The sequence below is a fragment of the Mustela lutreola genome, chromosome 4, assembly GCF_030435805.1.
Source record: "Mustela lutreola isolate mMusLut2 chromosome 4, mMusLut2.pri, whole genome shotgun sequence".
Classification (NCBI taxonomy): Eukaryota; Metazoa; Chordata; class Mammalia; order Carnivora; family Mustelidae; genus Mustela; species Mustela lutreola.
Genome location: NC_081293.1, coordinates 32,297,009 through 32,317,478, shown reverse-complemented (window position 1 = coordinate 32,317,478; position 20,470 = coordinate 32,297,009). Strand labels below are relative to the sequence as shown.

The following is a 20,470-nucleotide window of genomic DNA, read 5'->3' as shown; positions in this document are numbered from 1 at the left end:
TTAATCAGTGGCCCCTCCGTTCCCTCCTGGGTACTATTTATGCCCCCAAGGCAAGCGAAGGGCTCTCATTGGCATCCATGGGGCCATGGAAGACGGGCCACGGGTGAGACGTCCAGCCCACCCTGCCAACTGAGATGCCAAGGCACCCGCGGTCATGCTGCAGGCCTACCTGGCTCCCAGCACTCCGAGCGGCCCTCCTCTCGGCCTGCTCGCCACCTCTATGCAGCTCTGTCTGCTCAGCCTCCCTTCCCGGAAAAGGGCTACCCGGGGGCTTGCCGGGCCGGCTCTCCTCGGGCGCACGGAGGTCTGAGAGTCTCTGGTCCGCGCTCAGGCACCTGACCACGTCTGAAGGTCTCAAGCAGCTCTTCTTAGAGATCCTGGGTGCTCCGGGGTATCGCTCACCTGCCTCCCGCTCTGCTCTCCTCTCACACTGTCCGCGCTCTTCTCGCCTCGGCTGCCGCTTACCCTGGCTGCTAAAGGCGTTGCTGAGCTCCGAGATGACCCTATCAGAGCTCCCCGGCAGCAGCTGCGGGAAGCTATCTTGGTGGACACCTGGGGGTGGCATGTGGACACCACTGTCCCCGTTGACGTGAAGGAAGGTGGGAGCTCCGGGTGCCAAGGAGGCAGCTTTGTGGGAGGGAGGAAGGGCCAGCGGGGCAGCCAGCGAGCGTGGGGCGGATCGATCGGACCAGCTCGAATGGGGAAGGCTGAGAGAGAGAGAGGAACCCGGTCTTGCCCACGAGGAGAGGGGGTCCGTGTTATAGACAGAAGTTTCTGGAAGAGGAGGCAGGGGTGGGGTCAGGGCCAGAGGCCGCCTGCCTGGGACCCCAACAGTCAGGGAGATCCACTCCGAGGTGACAGCGTGCATCTCCGGGGACAGGGCTCGGTGGGGGTGGGGCAGGGATGAGGGGGCCGGCACGAGGAGCTTGCTGTGACTGGCAAACTTAAAAAGAAAAGGAGAGAGAGGAAAACAAAGGAAAGAAGCAAAAAGGTACAAGAGTCAGCATAAAGAAGAGAGGAGGAAAATAATCACAAGGGATATACAAAGAGGAATGAAACGCAGAGGACGAGGACACTCTGGTGTCCAAATAATGAAATCGCTCGGGTAGGCTGGAGAGAAAGTGGGATGTGGCTGTGTGCACGGGTGTGCACAGTGTGTGCAGGTGGAGGAAGCGGGGGAAGCGAGGGGTATGGAGACGGGAGAAAGGGGTCCATCGGGGTGGTTACAGACAGCCCTGGCACGGTCTGTGGAATGGGACTTTCAGAGGGACACACTGGAAGCCGCCCACCCCGCCACAGCCCACACCGCCCCTGCTGCCACTGAAGAGCCTTGACCCACACTACGAAGGGAAAAAGGTGCCCTGCCACAGTCCTGCCCCTTCTTTGGGCTTTTATTCTCTCTAGAGTTCCCAGCAAAGAGCCTTCCAGAGATGGATATGAGCAGTGGAGACATTTTGTTTTATAGTTGTGCTTGGCTACAGTGAAGTGAAAAATCTCGCTGAGTTCCTCTAATTACTACGAAGCAGAATGGCCTGCACTGACTCCATGCCCCCTCCCCGTGACATCGCAGGAGATGGAGCTCGCTGTGCAGGAAGCCCTGGGTCAGCCCGTCTAATGCCTTCTGCCAAGAACCATCCCCGGGGTCAGGGGTGGGCAGGTGGAAGGAAGTAAGGAGAGGATGACAGAAAAGAGGCACCATCCCAGTGTCATCCTGGGTCCCGGTCCGGGTCCCGCTCTCACACTGCTGGCCATTCTCCCTACACCTTACCACGGGGGTACGGTCAGTGGCCTTCACAGGAAGTCACCCCACCATGCCTCTTCGGAACCCAAGGTCCTAATTCTTTCGTGGGGAAGTGGGGATGGGTTGGGAATAATTTATATATTTTATAAAACAAGTCCATTTATAATAAACGCTTAGGGATGCAAATATCTTACGATGCCTGTAAAACTACTTCCTTTTGGCCCAGCGTAAACAGGGACGCTATCTGTTCCTTTCCCAGCCTAGTTCCTGCTTGCAAACAATACTCTGGATCTGGTCTATCTGTCTGAGGATGAGGGTGCGAGATTCTCTCCTTCAATCTTTGCCTTCTGCAGGCGGGCCTTGACCAGTAAGATGCTGAAGAGAACCGGCCCGAGTCACGGTATGTATTGGACAGCAGTGGTCCTCAGACAACCAGCTTCACGCAGGATAGGATGCTCCTAGTTTTGGACCAACTGCTAAAGTCTCTCATTTCTCTGGCCCTAAGCATGTTATCCCCAGAGCCATCACCTTAAGCTCTTCTTTTCCCCAACATAACAGTTGTCCCTCCAAGTTCTCGAAACATGTCATTTGTACCCATGAAAACAAACCCTGGTGTGTACCCTCTGCATGACTGCAGGGAGTTCCTAATCACAGTGCTGCAGAGCCACTCCAGAGGGCCTGCGTGCCCTCAGCACCGTGGACGGGTCGTGAGGAGCGTGAAGACCAAGGACGAGAAGTCTAGGTACCTGCGGGCTCGCGGTGCCGCTGCGACTTGGGGAGGAGGAGAAAGGCAGGTCGATGTAATCCACGGGGTTTTTCACCAGGGGCCGCTTGATCACGTCCACGTAGGTGATGGGGAAGATGCCCTGCCGGGACGTCCCTGGGATCCTCCCTTCGTACCAGTTCTCGTCCACCTGTCGGAGCAGCGTGATCCTCTCGCCCTGCAAGACACGGCAAGGACGGGTCCTTGGGCCACCACGCCTTGGCAGGTCTGAGGCCCCTGCCTGCACCCTGCGCCAGCCTTCACTGTTCATCACATCCTTTGTTCAGAAAAGCCTCCCTGGCTAGACTCGGATAAAATCAGTATCGCAGAGATGAGGTGCTGACAGCAGGAGAGCTACCTGGAGGCTGGGAAGGCAAGCTCAGTTTTCACACACTGCAGCAAACGAGAAGGTCAGAGTCATCCCCCCAGCTAACAGCGGATGGAGGGGTTTTGCCTCACTTATCACAGAATCGATATCCGGTTGTCTCCAAAAGCAAAGGTTTGGGAGGGTTATCTTTTTTCCTTCCCTTTTAGAATTTTGTTTCCCTCTGTACCATTATAGAAAAGTAATAAAATCATACATTAAGTGGAAAATAAGTATTACTCAGATTATCATTTGGGTAACCACAGTTAATATTTTGATATATGTATTTCCCAGATTTAATTCTGTGCATGTGAATTAGACTTGCAACATATTTTTCTTATGAAAACTGAGCAAGCACTATATTTCACTTTCCAGCCTTCTTTTTCATCCTTATGACACAGAGTTAAACCTCCTCCTTTATCAAGAAAGAGAATTCTAGGGGCGCCTGGGTGGCTCAGTGGGTTGGGCCGCTGCCTTCGGCTTGGGTCATGATCTCAGGGTCCTGGGATCCAGCCTCGCATCAGGCTCTCTGCTCAGCGGGGAGCCTGCTTCCCTCTCTTTCTCTGCCTGCCTCTCTGCCTACTTGTGATCTTTCTCTCTGTCAAATAAATAAATAAAATCTTTAAAAAAAAAAAAAGAAATAGAATTCTATGGTTTTAATGCTATGGTAGCAATAGTGCAAGAGCCCACCGCAAGCTTTTCTCTGACACACACATGTAATGACTTAATTATTGGTCTCCCAATACTGGGGATGGAGGGGGCTTCTCTTTCCCATAAGATAGTTCATCTTTTTCTTTCTTTCTTTCTTTTTTTTTTTGAGTTTATCTTTTTCTAAGGCACATGTTCACTTCCCTAAATCCTCACTAAAATTAGTAACTAATAACTTCAGCAAGCCAGAGAGTTTTGACATGGGAAGACAGTGTCTGCTTGCTGGGAAGAAAGGTATCACTGCACAGCTCACTCGTGTGCCAGGCGAGCACCAACCAGATGCCATGCTTTATGCTGAGGGCTTCACGGAGGTGGTTTCCTTGAGCCTTCTTAAAACAGCTCTAGGATAGGATCATTTGTCTTCATTTCACCTGTGAGCAAAGGGCAGCTTGGAAAAAGTCTTTAACTTCCCAGAGGCGAGGTTGACTTTTGGCCGCAGAGGACTTGTTCCTCTCCACTGGGCCATCGGAATATGTCGTAAACCTAGTCACAACCACTTTCCACATCATGGGGTGCTCAAGAGGTCTAAGACTCCAGAAACACCGCCTTTAATCGGTGAACTCATGTGACTAAACTTTGAGAAAGCCTAGGTTTTATTTTTTAAATCCCTCACCTCAGAAAATTCTCTACCTGCCCTTCCTAGACAGGGCACAGCTCTCGGGCACAGGAACGGTACCATGAGACGAGTACATCACCGTCGCGCCTCTTCCCCCATGAGAATAGGGCCATCCAAACAGCCCCAGGGCCTAGAAGAGAGGGTGCTTACCTTTCTGAAGGACATTTCTACTTGCGTATCACCATTGAAGTTGAACTTGGCAACAGCTTCTCCGTATTCCAAAACCTGCACCGGCGCCAACTTCTTGGGCTGAGCCTTCTCAGCAGGAGGAAGAAGCTGAGAAGGGAAAAGAGCCAGAGGAGAAGGAAAAGAGAAGAAAGCGAGGGGACAAGAGGAAGGGAGGAAACAAAAAAAAAATACAAGTTCTTGGTAAGGGCGTGGTGCTGGGGGCAGGACCGGGCTGTCCTGGGGAAAGAGAAGAGGTGACCGTACCTCGATGTAGGAGCGCGGGAAGATGCCCACCCGGCCGTGGTGCTCTCCTTCGTACCAGTTCTGGTCGATCTGCTTGTAGATGTACACGATGTCCCCCTTCTGCAGAGGAAGCTCCCTGTCAGCAGAGGTCAGAGCACGTCAGCATACGAGATCGTGGTGCCTCTCGCAGCGTGAGATGAGGACATGCCACATGTTAGCGAAAGGAGACTCTGACTGAGGTCAAAGGGGACTAATTACAGAAGGGGGGGCTCCATATCCGGGAGAGAGAACCCCGCTTTTTAGGAGGTTATATCTCTTTGGGCCACTTTTCAGTCTTCTGTGGGATGGACGTTGACCTTCAAACCGGCTCCCCACTCCAAGGTGCTCACAGGCCTTACGCGTTTGTCGTGGGTTTTCTCAAGGTATTTTTTGTGAATGCTGGTCTTACGCTCAGAATGTCTACGCAACACGGAACAATGCGCCCAGCAGTCTCAACTGATGTCCAGTAAGTGACAAAAGTCTCCCTGTAGGTGCTTTCATTGTCTTTACTACCCTTCCATGCCGAAGCAAGGCATGCTTTCATTGCTGGAAATGACCATCAAGTTACTTGTGAGAGGCTGACATCCCCGTGTCGTTCCGGCCGGCCAGCCCAGCCAGCCATGTCACCACCCCCCCCCCATCCGTCTATCATCATGTAGTAGAAAGGCTCTGAAATTAGCCAGATCTGGGTTTAAAACCCAGTCACATCATTTACTAGCTCGGAGACCTGGGGCAAGATATGGAATCTCTCAGAGATACTTTATCTGAAAATAGGAGCTAAGTCAGAGTTGTTGGAAAAATGTAGCAACAAACTTAAAGTAAGATGCCCAGCATGGTGCCTGTTACAGAGCTAGCTCGGGAAATGTGAAGTCGCTACTTCCTTTTTGACATGGGAAGAAACCTTAGAAAGAAAAGTGGATTTTCCTTAAAATGTTTGTCATGTATTTGTGCAACTTTTCTGTCTCCATCCATCCCTTTGCTGGCCTTAATAATGATGCTGTTAACCTCTAATCAGGGTTCCTTCTTAAAAAAAAAAAAAAAAAAAAGAAAGAAAAAGATAAATTATAAGTAAAATAAAAACCCAAATGAGGATAACAATTGTACCAATTACAGCTTGAAAAGTTTTTTGAGTTAAAAAAAAAAATGACCTAGATCTTTTCCATTTGCATCAAACCAACAGCAATGGAAAGAAAGGCTCTGAGTGCAATTTGGAGGGGGCAGGCCTGTGTCCTCTACTGTGTGCCAGAAGTCCCACGGTTCTGCGAGGGACGCTGGCTAAACAATGGGGGCACATCTGGAAGACTTTACACAAAGTCAGCACTGTGCTGAGTGCAAGAACAAGGCAGCCTTTGTGGCTCTTGCACTGGTAGACCAGATTCTAACCCTGAGGAGGGTGAAGGAGATCTGGGACATTTGTCTCTGTAAGAGAGAATATTTGCGGCCAGTTTTTTGCTGTAACTCTCCCTGGGTGTGTTTGAATTCCCTCCTCTCTTTACCCCCCAACCATGGACACATGGCTGTGCTGGACCCTCAGCATATCCACTCCTGCTGGAGACGCTCTCTGCTCTCCCGCCCTCAGTGACTCGCAGCTGTGGAGACTCGCAGCTGTGGAGACTCGCAGCTGTGGAGACGGGTGAGAGTGTCATGGCCCCCCAGTAAGCAAGGAGGAAGACAGCTCCTGGGGGGCTGAGAGGTCTGCATCCAGCCTTCCTGCACTGTGGACCTCATGCCCATCTCCCGCAGAACCTCACCGCAAGGTCTGGTGGTAACAAGGTTTGAGAAACAATAATACGATACACTTCAGATCTTTTCTGGAGTGTCCCCATGTATATTCTCAGCACAGTCGAGGCTCGGGTAAGTCCTGCAGATAAGAACCCTGTTTAACTTCGTTGACTTGAGTGCTCCTACAGAACACTTTTTTGAGTAACCTACTATGGAGAAAAGTAGAACCCCGTGATTAAAGACGTTTAGAAGATCCAAGTCAATGGATCTATCATCTACTCCTAAAAAAAAAAAAAAAAAGTTTTATTAACTTTTCTGGCAGGGAGCAATAATAGCACCGAGCCAGGAGGAAGGACTCCTCTCTCCAATATTAGCACCATTTTAATTCTTTTTTTAGAGAGAGTGTGTGTGCGCAGGGTGGGGAGGGGCAGTGGGAGTGGGACAGAGAATCTTAAGCAGACTCCACACCCAGTGCAGAGCCCAACATGGGGCTCGATCTCACAACCCTGAGATCATGACCAGAACTGAAATCAAGAGTCAGACATTTAACTGACTGAGCCACCCAGATGCCCCCAGCATTAGCATTATTGATAAATGGTGACGATTCCATCTCAGTCAGCCTTCCCTCTTCTATTGGACAAAGATGCTCTAAGGAAAAAATTGTTCAGACTTTTTGATGAAACCTACATAAATATGATTATCATCGCAATACCATTCAATGACTACATGTACCTCTCTCATTCCAAAGGAAAAAGGGAAAAAGGTAATATTAATTTGTATAACTCTGTTATCTTCTCTTTGGTTAAAAAGAAGGGACAGGGGGAGATGCTGACTTTTGTTACGTGGTGCAAAATGTTTTCTAAGTATTACCTCAACTGCCCTGCAAGAGTGGCTTTTTTTTTCCCATTTTATTTTATTTTTTAAAAATACTTTATTTATTTATTTGACAGAGAGAGAGACACAGGGAGAGAAGGAACTCAAACAGGGAGAGTAGGAGAAGGAGAAGCAGGCTTCCTGCTGAGCAGGGAGCCTGATGTGGGGCTTGATTCCAGGACCCTCGGATCATGACCTGAGCTGAAGACAGATGCTTAATGACTGAGCCACCCAGGCCCCACTATGTCCATTTTATAAATGAGGAAATTTGAGGTGGAGGTCGGTGACTTGCTCAGAGTCACAGAGACAGCAAGGGGCACAGTCATGATTCAAACTCAGGGCTTCCTGACTCTAGAGCCCATCTCTCCAGTACACTAGACTGCCACTTCTAATTAGCTAATGAGCTAAAGGACTGGAGTAATTACAAACAAACCCAACACACCAGATTTATGCGTAGTTCTAGAGACTGTGGCCTGGTCACTCATTTTGTGTTGGAGGATATCAAAATCCTGGCTGAGTAGTCTTCTCCATGGTGTTACTCAGTGACCAGTGATGAAGAGCTTTCCCTCTCATCACCAAGAATGGAGATGTGGGGGGCCTCCCATCAGCAAGACAATGGGATGACTGCTGGTTATTGCTGCCAATGGAAACTCATGGTCCATTTTAATCCATAATTAGATAGGAGATGAGTAGGTTCCTTCTAGAACCCAGTCTTTGGTAGCATTTTCCAAATTCCATTCCATGGAATAGAAAGGCTTTCTGGTCATCCAAATTTAGGTAACACTGGGTAAAATAAGCTAATCAGGTTTCTTCATTGAAAGCCTTCTAGAGCCATTACTATGCCAATAGCAAAGTCTCTTTGGGAAGGAGGCATGGGAGGTATAGACATAGTGTGCAGTGGTTCCAAGGCTCATTTCTAGGATAGAAGACAATTTTTAAGAAATATTTTACAGAGCTAGCCCTTTGGGGAACATACTGCTCTCCTGTGTGTTCCCACAATCTTTGAACGTCCTCAGACGTCATAGCGAAACTAATAAAGTTATCATCCTAGACACTGGTTCTGGTACCTCCCATAGAAAGAGTGGGTCAGATTGAGCCACCACTTCATCAAGCAAACGGAGTCCCTGGATAAGAGATGGCAGGTGCCCCAGTGGTAGAAGCTCAGGCTCTGGCACTAGGCTGCCCAGGTTTGAATCCCCTGCATCTATCACTGACCAGCTTCGGGAAGCTCCTTAATGTCACAGCCTCTCTGTCTCCCTATCAGTGTAATGCGGATAACAACGGCCCCAGCCCCAGAGGGTTCTGGTAACCACTGAATCAGTTACCATATGTAAGAAACGTGAATGGCATTTGGCACGTAGGAAACTCTATAAATTACTGTTTTTAATCATCGTTGTTTTTCTCCATCTCTTTACAAGTGAGCTGTGTTTCAATAGAGGCAGTTATAAAAACAAACTGGTGGTACTTACTTGAGGGTCTGAGCTTTAAAGTCAAATTTGGCTCTGGCAGGTCTCATCTAAACACAAGAAACAGTGACAATTTAAAATCACAATTTATGAACAATGAAATGGACACATTTTCAAAAGTTTCCAGAAAGCAAAGCAGAAAAAGTCACTCTAACTAGTTCATTCTGGTGTAGAAATCTGGGCAAAATTCCACTTATCTGACCTCAGCAGAACACTAGATGAATGTTTGATCAACTATGTCATGCATGAGAATCTCCCTAAGGAAGCCAGATTTGGGGAAGAGATGCTTTGAAAAGTCCCAAAGCTGCAGCACTGTTTCCCCAAAGCTGACCATGGCTATTAAAAAAACAACACACACACACCAGTCGGCCAGAAGTCCCAGACATTCCTACTCTTTGGGGGACATCTTCTATTCGCCTGACTTAAATTATGATTGGCAAGTGGACGAAACCCTCGTTCCCCTCTCACATGACGTCATCTTTGACTCCATAGATTTCTCACGGCCTGTGAGATCATCCCAAAAACCAGACAAAGCAAGCCCTGAGTTCATGCTCTTTCTCCAAAGCTTCCCTTCCTTTTGGGTAGCCCTCTCCTTCCAGACTCCAGGCCTGGAAGTTCTCCGCACACTCCAGTTCCTCAGGTCTGTCACTCAGTCACACCAACCCTCCCTCCAGAACCTTCCACAAACGCACTCAGCTCTGACCTCTAGCTCCTCCACTCACAAAGCTTCCTTTGACTTTGTGCCCTCTTTACTTTCATCTACTGTCACTCAGGAGCACAAATAACATTCCTCAGATACTTCCGTCCATCACTTCCTTGCTTTGAAGTCGGCTGAAGCGCTCAAGTATCCCTCGGATCAAATCTGAATTCCTGGTAAGGGTTAAGGGTTTTGGGTAATTTCTCCCCAATTTCACATACTTTCTCTTCAATATTTGAGGACAAAGTGGAGAGGAAAAATGTGAGACTCGGTGAGAAAAAAAACCTGGTATTTAAATGCTCTCTCAAGCTTAGTTTTAGGTCCTAAACCCATCAGTGATATGTCTCCTATTTGCAGGCTCCTTAAGCTGAGATCTTGTAGGAATTTTCTTAAGGATGGTGAATGTCCCACAGGAATTTCTTTTTGCATTTTCACGTTGATGTTTTGCCTCTATCTATCTGTTCACATATATATTAGAGGCCAACTGAATGTCTACTTTACAATCCATGCCACCCAATTTCAATGCCTGCATTTGAGTCTATGACCAAAGAGCACAGTTTAGTAGTTGTAAGGGAATAAGAAAAGAACGGCTGTTGACTTAACGATAAATGACAAGTTCATGGGAGAAGGCCAGATAACCAACATTGTAAGATGAAAATTTCACAGTGATTCCAATTAAAAAAGAAAAAAGAAAAAAAAGATGGTCATTACCCAAGAATAGTCAGCTGTAGAGCTGTGAGAACTTTAAGAAACGTATACCAAACAGCACCAGATTCACACTTTGAGTGGCAACTGAGTTTAGGCAGAGGGATATCACCTATCCGTTATATTAATTAAGTTTTACAAGTGTGTAATTAACTACTTAATCTGTAAATTGGCTTAGGCCAATACTGGGGAAAACAAATTTATTTCCACTAAACAGAAGCCATACGTTACTCAAAGTTCAGAAAAACACTGATTCCATGGGGCTGTTAAGACATATTAGGAATCTTCATTGCTTATGCAAAGCAGCATCTCCCTCTTCACCTGCCTCAGCCTCCCTGAGACTCCATCTGTCTACCCCTCCCCTGGCTCCCACAGGACTGTGTCACCTGTCATAGCAGAGACCCCCCCACTAGACTCCCAGCTGCCCAAGGGCACAGTTTGGGTCCTGTTTCCATTTCCATATGGGGCCTCGCCCAGAGCTAGCGGTCACCCACATTCTACTCAGTGAGGCTGGAGTACATCTCCACACCCCTGTGCACCTGGGACTTGCTGGTCTCTGTTCTCCCACACCTGTCAGTCAACGTCCGGGGCAGTGATCCTCAAAGTGGGGTCTCTAAACGGGCATCATCAACGTCACCTGGGAACTGGTTAGAAAGGCCATCCTCGGGCCCCACCCCACAATTAGAACATCTGTGGATGCAGCCCAGCAATCTGTATTTTAACAAGCCCCCGGGACATTGTGATGACCGCTTGAGTTTGAGAATTACACTCGAGAAGGGAGACGAGGTGGGTTAGGCAGTTTGCCTGCCTCTCTCCAAGGCTGTTCTGCCCCAGCGGCATTTCTGTGCACACGTATTACGCATCCATGTATCTGTGTAGCCCTGTGCCTCGTGTGTTCCCCCCTTCCCCATCACTAGCAAGTGGGTAGGTCTGCGAATGAGGAGAATCCTTAACAGAGCCTTCAGAGTACGGGGTTCTGAGGAGCCGAGGGCTGAGGGCTGGGTCTGCCTTTCCCTTGCATCTGAGTCAGCACCTGCTAACTTCTGCCTCTTCTCATCACGGTTTCCTCTCTCTCCACCACCTTAGAGTGTCCTTCCCTGTCCCTGCTTTTCTTTCATTCTGGTTCTCTTTCCTCTCTTTGTCACAGAAAGCTTCCATTTCTTTAAAAACAAAACAAAAAACCATTTGATGAGAATAGCCAGTGCCTCTGTCACTCAAACGTGGAATCATGAATATTAATCTGTTACACTGAAAGATTTATAAACCTGTCCATGCTTTCATGTCACTCCCTTAGCTTCCTCTGAAGCCTCAGACACACACACACTTCCCCAAAAGGAGCTAATCCTTAGGGGACCCCAGGGGCCACACGGCAAAACACATTGTGAGGCAAACAGCAGCATCTGGCCGGGGTAAGAATTTCAACATGTCAGCCTCCGTGCAGGAGGTCAAGGCCTGGATAAAATCACTTCAAAGATCTGTGCTTTCTTCCTGCCTTTTATAATATTAAGCTTTGTAATCTCAGCTGAGAAACGTCAAAATTAAGGGAACAAATGAAACGTCTCTCAGAGAGCTCTCTTACCCTCCATGGGCTTATCCTAACCCCAAAACTCCTTGGGTTTCAAAAGTCTTCAGTGAGGCTCAGCACTGATAAACTCCTTATTCAATTAATTCATCATTTGATCCCGAGTGGCAATAATATTCTCTGATATTTGGGGATATTTGGCGTAAACAGTGCACTGCTCGCTGACTTTTATAACAACCTTCATGAAACCGCCTCTTTAAAGAAGAAACTTCTAATCGCTCGTGGGACAGCTACTAACGCGCGCAGACTGAGGTGCAAGGCTTCTAGGCGGGCACAGGCAGCACAGTGTCACCGTACAATGCAGGATGTGGGGGGCTGGAGTCATGACGGCAGCCGATGCTCTAGGCATGCATGGGGTGGGGGGTACGCCAGCAGATCCCGGGCCCACAGCCAGGCATGCTTGAACATACAGAGCACAGGACATGATGGGACTCGCGTCGGTGACCAGCCACAGAGGAGCCGAAGCGAGCCTACGGAAGCCGGGGTGACAGATGCCATCTGGAGAACTAACTCGGCCTACGGAGGGCCGTGCTGAGGGGAGGCGCGGGCATTGCTTTGGGTCAAGCAGCAGACGGAGGCAACCAAAACAGACCTCTGACCCAGATTTCCTTTTGGCCGTATCGTCTATATTGAGGAGGTCCCCAAAGCGCTCATTAGTGATAAACTGATGGTGCGTCGGGATGACGCCCGTGTGGCGACGAGCTGCGATATCGGCCTCTTCTTGCTCACGCTTAAGTCGTCTCTGGTCCGCTAAAAGTTTCTGCCATGAAATTGCATAAAAGGGGCAGTAAATCATCCGGTGCAGGGTGTTGGAAAACTGCCAACGCAACAACTAAGAAGCAAGGGACTGGGTGAATAGTGGGGACACACGGGGGGTCGGCGTGGGAGGGGCTTCATGGCCACAACTCCTGCGTCCCCCTTCAGCCGCACCCCATACGCTCTGCGGAGGACGGAGGCCGCACCACGCAGGGGACCCCAACATGGGCCACGGGGGAAGGATGAATTCCAGACAGTTACACTGTCCAGAAAACTATCTCCCGGCTCAGCCAAGAGCCTCCTGATCCCAGTACATGGCCCTAAAATCCAGGCCCTCCCAGGGCAGCTGCCGGTGGGGGTGGGGAGCCATAATGTGGAGCGTCTACAAGCCTGCTGGGCTGAACGCGTGGGGCTGGGAGAGCTCCCCTCACCTCACTTAGGCGGTGGGGATTTCCCAGTGTCTTCCCATGGTGGGACCAGGGATGGCTGATTCCTCCCACCCAGATCTGGGCTCTGACTAAGCCAGAGCTATGGAACTAGGTCATTTTTTTGTACTTCCGAGGTCTGTTACTCTGATATGCTCCAGAGCAGAGCCGCCCATTTCAGAAACTATGCACCCCTTCTCCGAGGCTGGCCAACCCCTCCCCTGAGCACAATGTTTAGGGGGCCTTGGCACACGCACCAAACGCTACTTACGTGACTGACAGACATCATCAATTACTTGCTTACTGTACGTTTTACACAACTATCTCATTAGGTGAAATGAGGCGGAGTATAAAGGAGTGATGTAGAATAGAAATATAAAAGATGAACTAGGAATAGAAACACCTCAGTTTAGAAGAATCATGCTCTCCTAAGTTAAGGAAATAGTCATCTACTCCTATTCTTAAAGACTTCTTTTTCTCCTTCTATTTTTAAAGGCTGTTTCAAATAATTAAACAATGTTGCATTTTACCAAATGTCCCTATGTCCTATTAAAGTGACCCTATGGAACAGAATTTTAATGTGTTTTCTTATTCTATACCGATCATTACATTCCTGGGGTTACCACTCCTTGTAGAAAAGCAGTAATGAGGACCGGTAATTCTTAGTATTTTCAATAAGGCATTTGTCTCCTTCCAGCAGGCAATTTAATGCCTCATGTGACACCCAGCCCCAAAGGATGGTGGGCCTGATTTTCCCATCTTTCACCAGGGACTATGAATAATAATCAAGAAACCACTTCTCAGATGGCTGTGGATGTCAAGGGCTCAGGCAAGCTGTCGTAAAGACTACCTGAGGAAAGACATGACACGGTGCTTCAAAAAGCCCAACACCGCTGAAAGGGCACTGGCCCAGGAATGTGGAGCCCTGGTTTCTAGTGGTTTCTAGCTGACACCAGAGGGTGTAAGTTAATTTGCTGTGTCACCTCCGGCAAGTCACTACCCCCTGGAGTCCTTTCCTGGCTTACACAATAGGCTTGGCGACTAATGTCCCTTCCAGAACTGACATATTCTCATTTTCTGAAATGCCACGATCATCAGTAATTCATAAGTTTTGCAAAAAAAGCTGCCAGGACTGACCCTCCATTAGCTGGAAGTGTGAGCTGTTTCTGCAGCAGTGGGGAGGGACTGCTGTTGGAGGCTCCTGTGGCCCCCTGTGCTTGGGTCACTGTTACATCAGATCAGTGGAAGTGGACAGCGAAGGAAGTGGACCTGGTGCCTGGATCAGACCTCAGCAAATCCACCATCCCCACAGTTTGACGACAGAAGCCAAATGCCATGAATAAAGACACAACATTTTTAAGGATCTGGGAGCCAGTGTTATTCAGGGAACAAGCTGCTCCCCTTCTGAACACACCTTGTAATATAGCAACTGCTAAGCCAACTAAGTAAAATCTGCCTCCCATGGGGTAGGCAGGATTCTAGCACAGCGCCTTCCATGCTGGATACTAGTGTTTGTACTAATAACATGAATGTCATCTTCCTCCACCTTATATAGGTGGGAACCTTGTATCCTAGGAACAGCGACTAGAAACAAAACGGTCTGTGGCCTGATGGACACTCACTGTGTTTGTCACCTGTTCTTATAAATAAGTCTGCACATCTCACGCTTTCTTCCTTCTTTACCCGGATTATTTTAATGAATTACTGTCTGTTTTATGCCTGCATGGGGGCAGAGCTACGGTCTTTTCGTCTCGGCAGCCATAACTATTATCATTCAGCCCCATTCAAGGTCAGCCTTACCCTAAATCCTTAAGGAAAATCCACCTCAACTTGGAAACCTTTCAACGATACAGAACGCAGGAAAGGGGCTTCAGACTTTATGGGGAAAGGGACGGAGCTGTGTATACATGGTCAAAACAACTGTTCCACCTCCTAACTTGATACAGGAAAATGGTCACTGGAGCTGGTTTGATCTATAGGACCCTTCCTGCTAGGAATGCAAAGTCCAGAAAGCATGCCTCAAAACACCACTATATCACAACAGAAGCTGGTGATTTTGCCCCTTTAGCTGATAAGCACAATGGCCTCTTCTGAAATCCCAAAAAAACACACTCCTTCCCCAGGCATTCCACTTCCGCGTGGACATTTCAGCCGTGGCTAGGAGAGGTGCGTTCCCTGAAGTTCTGGTGGGGGTTTCCCAGGATCTATGGGGGTAGCTCTTCTTCTGAGTTAAAGGCAACTTCTTCAAATTGTTTTATAAAATGTATTACGGTGGTCATTATGTATTATTTTTTAGTTTCCTTTCTCCTGCTGCATACTCCCCAAAAGGAATTGTGCTTTGTGCCAACAGAGGGGTGGGCAGGACTGGGGAAATATGTGGGTGGTTTCCCTAGAGAGTAAGAAGGCAGGGATGGGGAAGAGGAGAGCAAGTGGCACCAACTCTGGGTCCCCCTGCACGGAGCTGAAGGCAGTGGCGAACCTCCCCTGCAGGGACGCTAGTGGGACTTGGCACTTACAAACTATTGCCTGTGGGGAAATCGGTCCTAGAGAGCTGACGCCACATAAAAAGCCATTTGTGAAGACACCAATTTTTGCTCCCTATTGCTAGGTCACGTCATCTCCCTGACAGATGTCTAGAATGTTGGCTTCCTTCATTTTTTTAAATCTGCCTAAGAGCTAAGAGATTTTCAAGATGCCATTTACCTCTTTATCATCATGACGCCTCCGAATAAATTCTTCCGTGGATTCCAAATAATCAGCAGGTATAAAATGCCTTGGTGACTCCGAATCTTCAAAACAACAAAGTAGAATTAAAACGTGCCAGGATTTAGCAGGAAACCAGACTGGGATTAAGATTTCACCCTTCAGCCATTATCCTTACATTCACAGTCGTGGATTATAGACCAACACTCAAATTCTGAAGAAGAACCAAATCCTCCCCCACCGCAACACCTTTTTGAATTTACTTGTAAGCCAGTTTAATACAAAGAAAACTAATCAGAAGGCAACAGGTGAGTGGAGAGAGGACCTTCTGTGAAAAGTGTCCCTCCTAAGAGGCGTGCAGGATCTCACAGAGACACACCGTACACGCACACACACACAGGGCCACTGGGAGAGGCTGCCTCTCAAAAAACCACGGGGTAACTGAGGATTGGTGTGAACTCCAAGGGGTTCGAGAGTTCACATGGGCGAATTTCTCAGCTGAGCTAAACGGCCAATTTTTCTTTCGAAACAGAGTTTGGTGGTTAGTCTAAATGACATGGGGGGCTTTGTTTTTAAAGAAGTGCAGCCACTACGAGCCATGATTAATTGCCAAGCAAAACAAACAGAAAACAAAGGACAGACCAGAAAATGAGCACCAAGGGCACACGGGAAGAGGGGACAGAGCAAGCAAGGTGGAGAGACGGGTGAGGTGAAACCGGGCAAATACACAAATGCCACCTCCGAGGGACGTTCCCAGTTCACTGTGTGGGTTGTTGTTCCTGTCCAGGCCGGGGTCTGAGTACGGCACGGAGTTGCCATTATGAAAGGCCCTCAGGCAGTCATCTGGGACTGCGGGTCTCCCCTGAGGGGGCTCCAAGATCCGGCCTAGCCTCGCCATGGTGTGTCGGGAAGACAGGCGTTTGGGAACCGAGGGCTTCCCCCCAGAGGGGGTCTCGTCCTGCTGGGGCTGGCTGGGGAGGTCTGGCTTCTGGCCGGCCTGAGGAGCTGAGAAGTCACCAGGGGGAGGCTGCCTAGGGTGGGACTGGAGGGGCTTTTTCAATCGGAAAGGGAGGGGGCTCATTAGGTAGATGTTCCTGAGGAGCGTGCTCCTGTCCCCCCTGAGATCTGGGCGCCAGTCAGACTGTCTGGACGTCTGCTGCTGCTCGTGCTTTCGGATGGTGGTGAAGCGGGTATAGGAGGCCGGGCAGGTGCCCTTGCACTTGGTGAGGCGGTGCTTGGGAAAGTCTCCGTGGACACTGCTGCTGCTGCCCTCTCTGCTGTCGCTGGAGATGTTTGAACAGTGGTCGAGCTCGTCAGAGCAGGCAGAGAGGGGCTCAGAAGGCGCAAGGCCCCTGAAGCCCAAAGGGGGCTCGACCATGTTGCTGCATGTTGGGGTGGCATAGAGCCCCCCCGGGTTCATCCCATCCAACTCCCGGGGTCGCAGCTTGGTCGACTCCAGGAGGGACTCAGCCGAGCGGGCTGAGGTCAGGCCACTCCGGGACAGCACAGGCGTGGGGGACTTGCTTAGCCTTCCAGACAGGTCTAGGGACGGCATGGACCTCGACCGCTGAATCAGCTGCTCAAATGCTGTGATGCGGGAGGAGACGGTGTGCTTGGGGATGTGTTCCGAGCCCTCCTGGCTAGAGCCCAGCTCTCCCCTGGCCAACGCCAGGCTGTTCCTTTCGAAGTGGGAGGCGAGGTCTCGCACGCTTGAGGAGGAGATGGAGCCCAGGAAGAGACCAGCTCGGTTGATGTGGTGCATGTCCCGGTATAACATGGTGAACTGCATCCCGGCCTTTCTGGAGAGAGGGCAGGGCCTCCTGGTGCCAGTGCCGTATTCCTGGAGGCTCACGGTGCTGCTCGACTTGCTGTCCCACTCTCGCCGGGAGCGCGTGAGCAGGTTCTCGATGCTCCCCCCCACTCGGAGGGGGAGACCTCTTTTGGAATCATTCAGAGACAGTGAAACACAAAGGTTCTCACAGCTCTGAGCCTTTTCTGCCGGCAATAAGACACTCTTCTGTTCCTGTAAAAGAGCGCTGGGAGCGGAGAGCCTGGGTTTGAATTTGGAGGGAAGGATTTCCGAAATGCAGGCCTTTGCAGCGGACAGGGGTTTCTTGTGCTTACACATGGGGCCTAATGCATTGCTAGAGCTAACCGTTCGGCTAGGAACTGAAGATGAAGAAATCATGTGAGCATTCCCACCTTTACGATCCACTGGAAAGCATGCAGAATAAAATAAACAGACCCATTAGGTTAAAGCTGAAAGCTGCTTTAAAAAAAAAATGAAATAAAAATAAAAGGGAGAGGTTACATGCTCATTTGTCTTAAGGGTTTTTGTTTTGTTTTGTTTTGTATTTTAATTTCCAGTTGATGTCCGGAAGCAAAATAATCTGTGCTGCAAAGCAGGTGCAAAGATGCAACGAAAAATGGCCACCCTGCTGTGAGTTACGGAAGGCTAAGGCTTAGCTATGTTCTAAGAAGAGGGAATCAGAACGAAAAAGAGAGAGAGATGCTTTAGGGAGAGCAAGGTTGGGATTCGAAGGAAGGGAAACTATACCAGAAAGAAAAATGGCCGGTGAAAAACTGGGGGAGGGGGCTCAGACGGCTCAGAGGCCTGGAGATAGACCTGCACAAGGCAAAGGATATCCCAGGAGCTGGAAGTCACCCGCTGCCGATACCCCGACACCGGGCCTGGATGGGCGAGAGGCATCTGGATGACCGTGTGGCTGGGTCAGAGCCCCGCAGGCTTCACCCAGTTACCTTTAGTGGAGGCTGAGCTGGAGGGTCGCTTGAGCCCGCTCAGGCCCTGGAGAGGGATGTCTCCACCTTCCAAGACGCTCTTATAAATCTGCCTCTCATTCTCCAAGCTAGCGAGATCCCCAGGAGCCCCATCTGATTCCCTCTTCACTGCGTGGAAGTTGGAAGAATAGATACTGAAGACAACGTGATGTTAAAAGAGGGAAGAGAGAACAAGAAAGAACGGGACTTAGAACGTTTGACATTTTTCTCGAAAGCACATTACCACCCGAGGACAAACAACACCCTTTTTGGGATCCTAGTCAAGCACTGTCCTTTCTAAAGGGTGTTCAAGCCCAAGGGTGGCCCCAAATGCTCCGGAATCTGCCCCAACAGCAAAAGTGCTGAGAAGACCGCATTTGTGCTTTAAAAGAGGACCTCTGAGAAACTCTGCCTGGGGGGGGGGGGGTAGGGAGGGTTCTTGGGGAGGGCGGGGGTGGGAAGGTGGTTGCTGCTGGGGGCCCGGCGGGTGCACACGAGACGGTGCAGCCGAGGGTACGAGGGGAGCCCCTGCCAGGTCGCCAGCCAGGGCTGGCGACTTCAAGGTCACCACCTGAATTATTTTTCTGGGTTACTCTTCACAAGCACTTTGGCTGACAGAGCACGGAAGTCAACCATTTTCCTGGGTCTCCGGGAAAATCAGCCCCTAAGTGAAAGTGGAACCTGGGATTCTATACGCAGTTACCATCCCCCCACAGGTTACACCAGCTTCTTTCACATTTGCAGTCAGAACCCGGTAACAGGAATTGGAGTATACACTAGGACTCCTTTACCTTTCATTTATTTTTATCTTGTTGAAATTCTAGGTATTTTTGCAAGTTACCACAAATCCTTTTAGGAATGAGGTGGGGCACAGAAAAAATTAAGAGCACTTACTCACTGAGTCCCTCCCTTCCCCTAATCCCAGTTTTCTAGGCCCCTCACCCACAGGCACACGGAGACACACACTCAGTGAACAACCAACCTCCTTCCCACAGAAGTACTCAGGCCTCTGCTCGGCTGCTTTTCAGTCTTACTGAATCTGGTGTACTGGTATCAATGAGGATTTTTTTTTTTTTTTTTTTAGCTCTGGAGATGCAAACAGCTTGACAGAATTTCTCTACCCCAATATTTTACGATATGTATTTTATCAAGTGTACAGAAGAACTTAAGTAATTATAACAGTGAACCCCCACATATTCTGGGCCCCCAGATTCAACACAGAACATGGGGCTGCCTTTGCGGCATGACCCATCTATCCATCTCTCTCCCTCTCCCCATCCTTCAACGATGGGATTATTCCCCCATTTCACACAGCCTCTCCGTCCCCACAGTCACAGACAATGACAACGACAATATTACACAACCGGCTGAGATATCCTGTGTGGGAGGCTGGCCGATCCTTCTGTCTTTAATCCTCACAAACAATCCTACTTGCCCCATTTTTGGTCGAGGGAAGGAGGCACCAGGAGATCCAGACCCTTGCTGAAGCAGGCACTGTCTGTGCAGAGGCAGAGCCCGGCCCTGCACGGCACCCTCGGCTGAACACCTCTCCACAAATGAGGTGGCAGTGCCTTCCCAGAGCCCAGGCCTGCACACCGCAGGAGGCCTGAGGATGCTGGAGCTCCAAAGATCACTGCCGGGCATCCCCTGCAGTGAACGTACCCCAGGGGATGAGAGGCCCCAGAGCCCAGGAGTCAGGAATGGAGAGGAGGAGCCTGTGGTAGAACAGGCAGTGGGTCCACCCCAGGATAGGAACGTTCCCTGAGTAACAGCACTGCTCCCTACCCCCTTCCCATAGCTGCTACGGCCTCCCAGGGCTTTGCATGCTCTACTTCAGGGGACTGACTGCCTGGGGGCTCAGGGTTCCCCCGGCAGTTCCCCTTCTCCTCATTCTCTCTGGCTGATGTCAGGGGATCAAATGCTTTTTTCCTCTTCTCAGCCTAGACAGAAGAACATGACTGAAAACTTAGGGGGAAAGAAAACCTACTCTCAAAGCTGAGACCACAAAAGCGTGTGAATGAACGGAGTCCGCAGAGCAGCCTCCAAGGTGCGTCTCAGAGGGGAGAACCCTCCGGAAGAGGCGGCATGATGGGGATAGACTCTTTCCCCCAGGCCGTGCCC

General features: G+C 49.7%; 1 protein-coding gene across 46 annotated transcripts in view; it reads right to left on the bottom strand.

The window, feature by feature from the left end:
- Window positions 1-20,470, bottom strand: part of SORBS1 (sorbin and SH3 domain containing 1) — a 227,134-nt gene that overhangs the window by 20,852 nt on the left and 185,812 nt on the right. For 20 of the 46 annotated variants that reach the window (XM_059169358.1, XM_059169361.1, XM_059169366.1 and 17 more), the window contains 7 exons: window positions 18,332-18,504; window positions 15,572-15,657; window positions 12,280-12,447; window positions 8,707-8,753; window positions 4,625-4,739; window positions 4,343-4,468; window positions 2,488-2,682 (listed from right to left, as the gene is read on the bottom strand). In XM_059169358.1, coding sequence (XP_059025341.1) covers window positions 2,488-2,682; window positions 4,343-4,468; window positions 4,625-4,739; window positions 8,707-8,753; window positions 12,280-12,447; window positions 15,572-15,657; window positions 18,332-18,504 — 910 coding nt within the window. Of the gene's footprint in view, window positions 1-169; window positions 944-2,487; window positions 2,683-4,342; window positions 4,469-4,624; window positions 4,740-8,706; window positions 8,754-12,279; window positions 12,448-15,571; window positions 15,658-16,309; window positions 17,786-18,331; window positions 18,505-20,470 lie in introns of all 46 variants that reach the window. The other 26 variants (XM_059169350.1, XM_059169351.1, XM_059169354.1 and 23 more) reach the window with 4 other exon arrangements.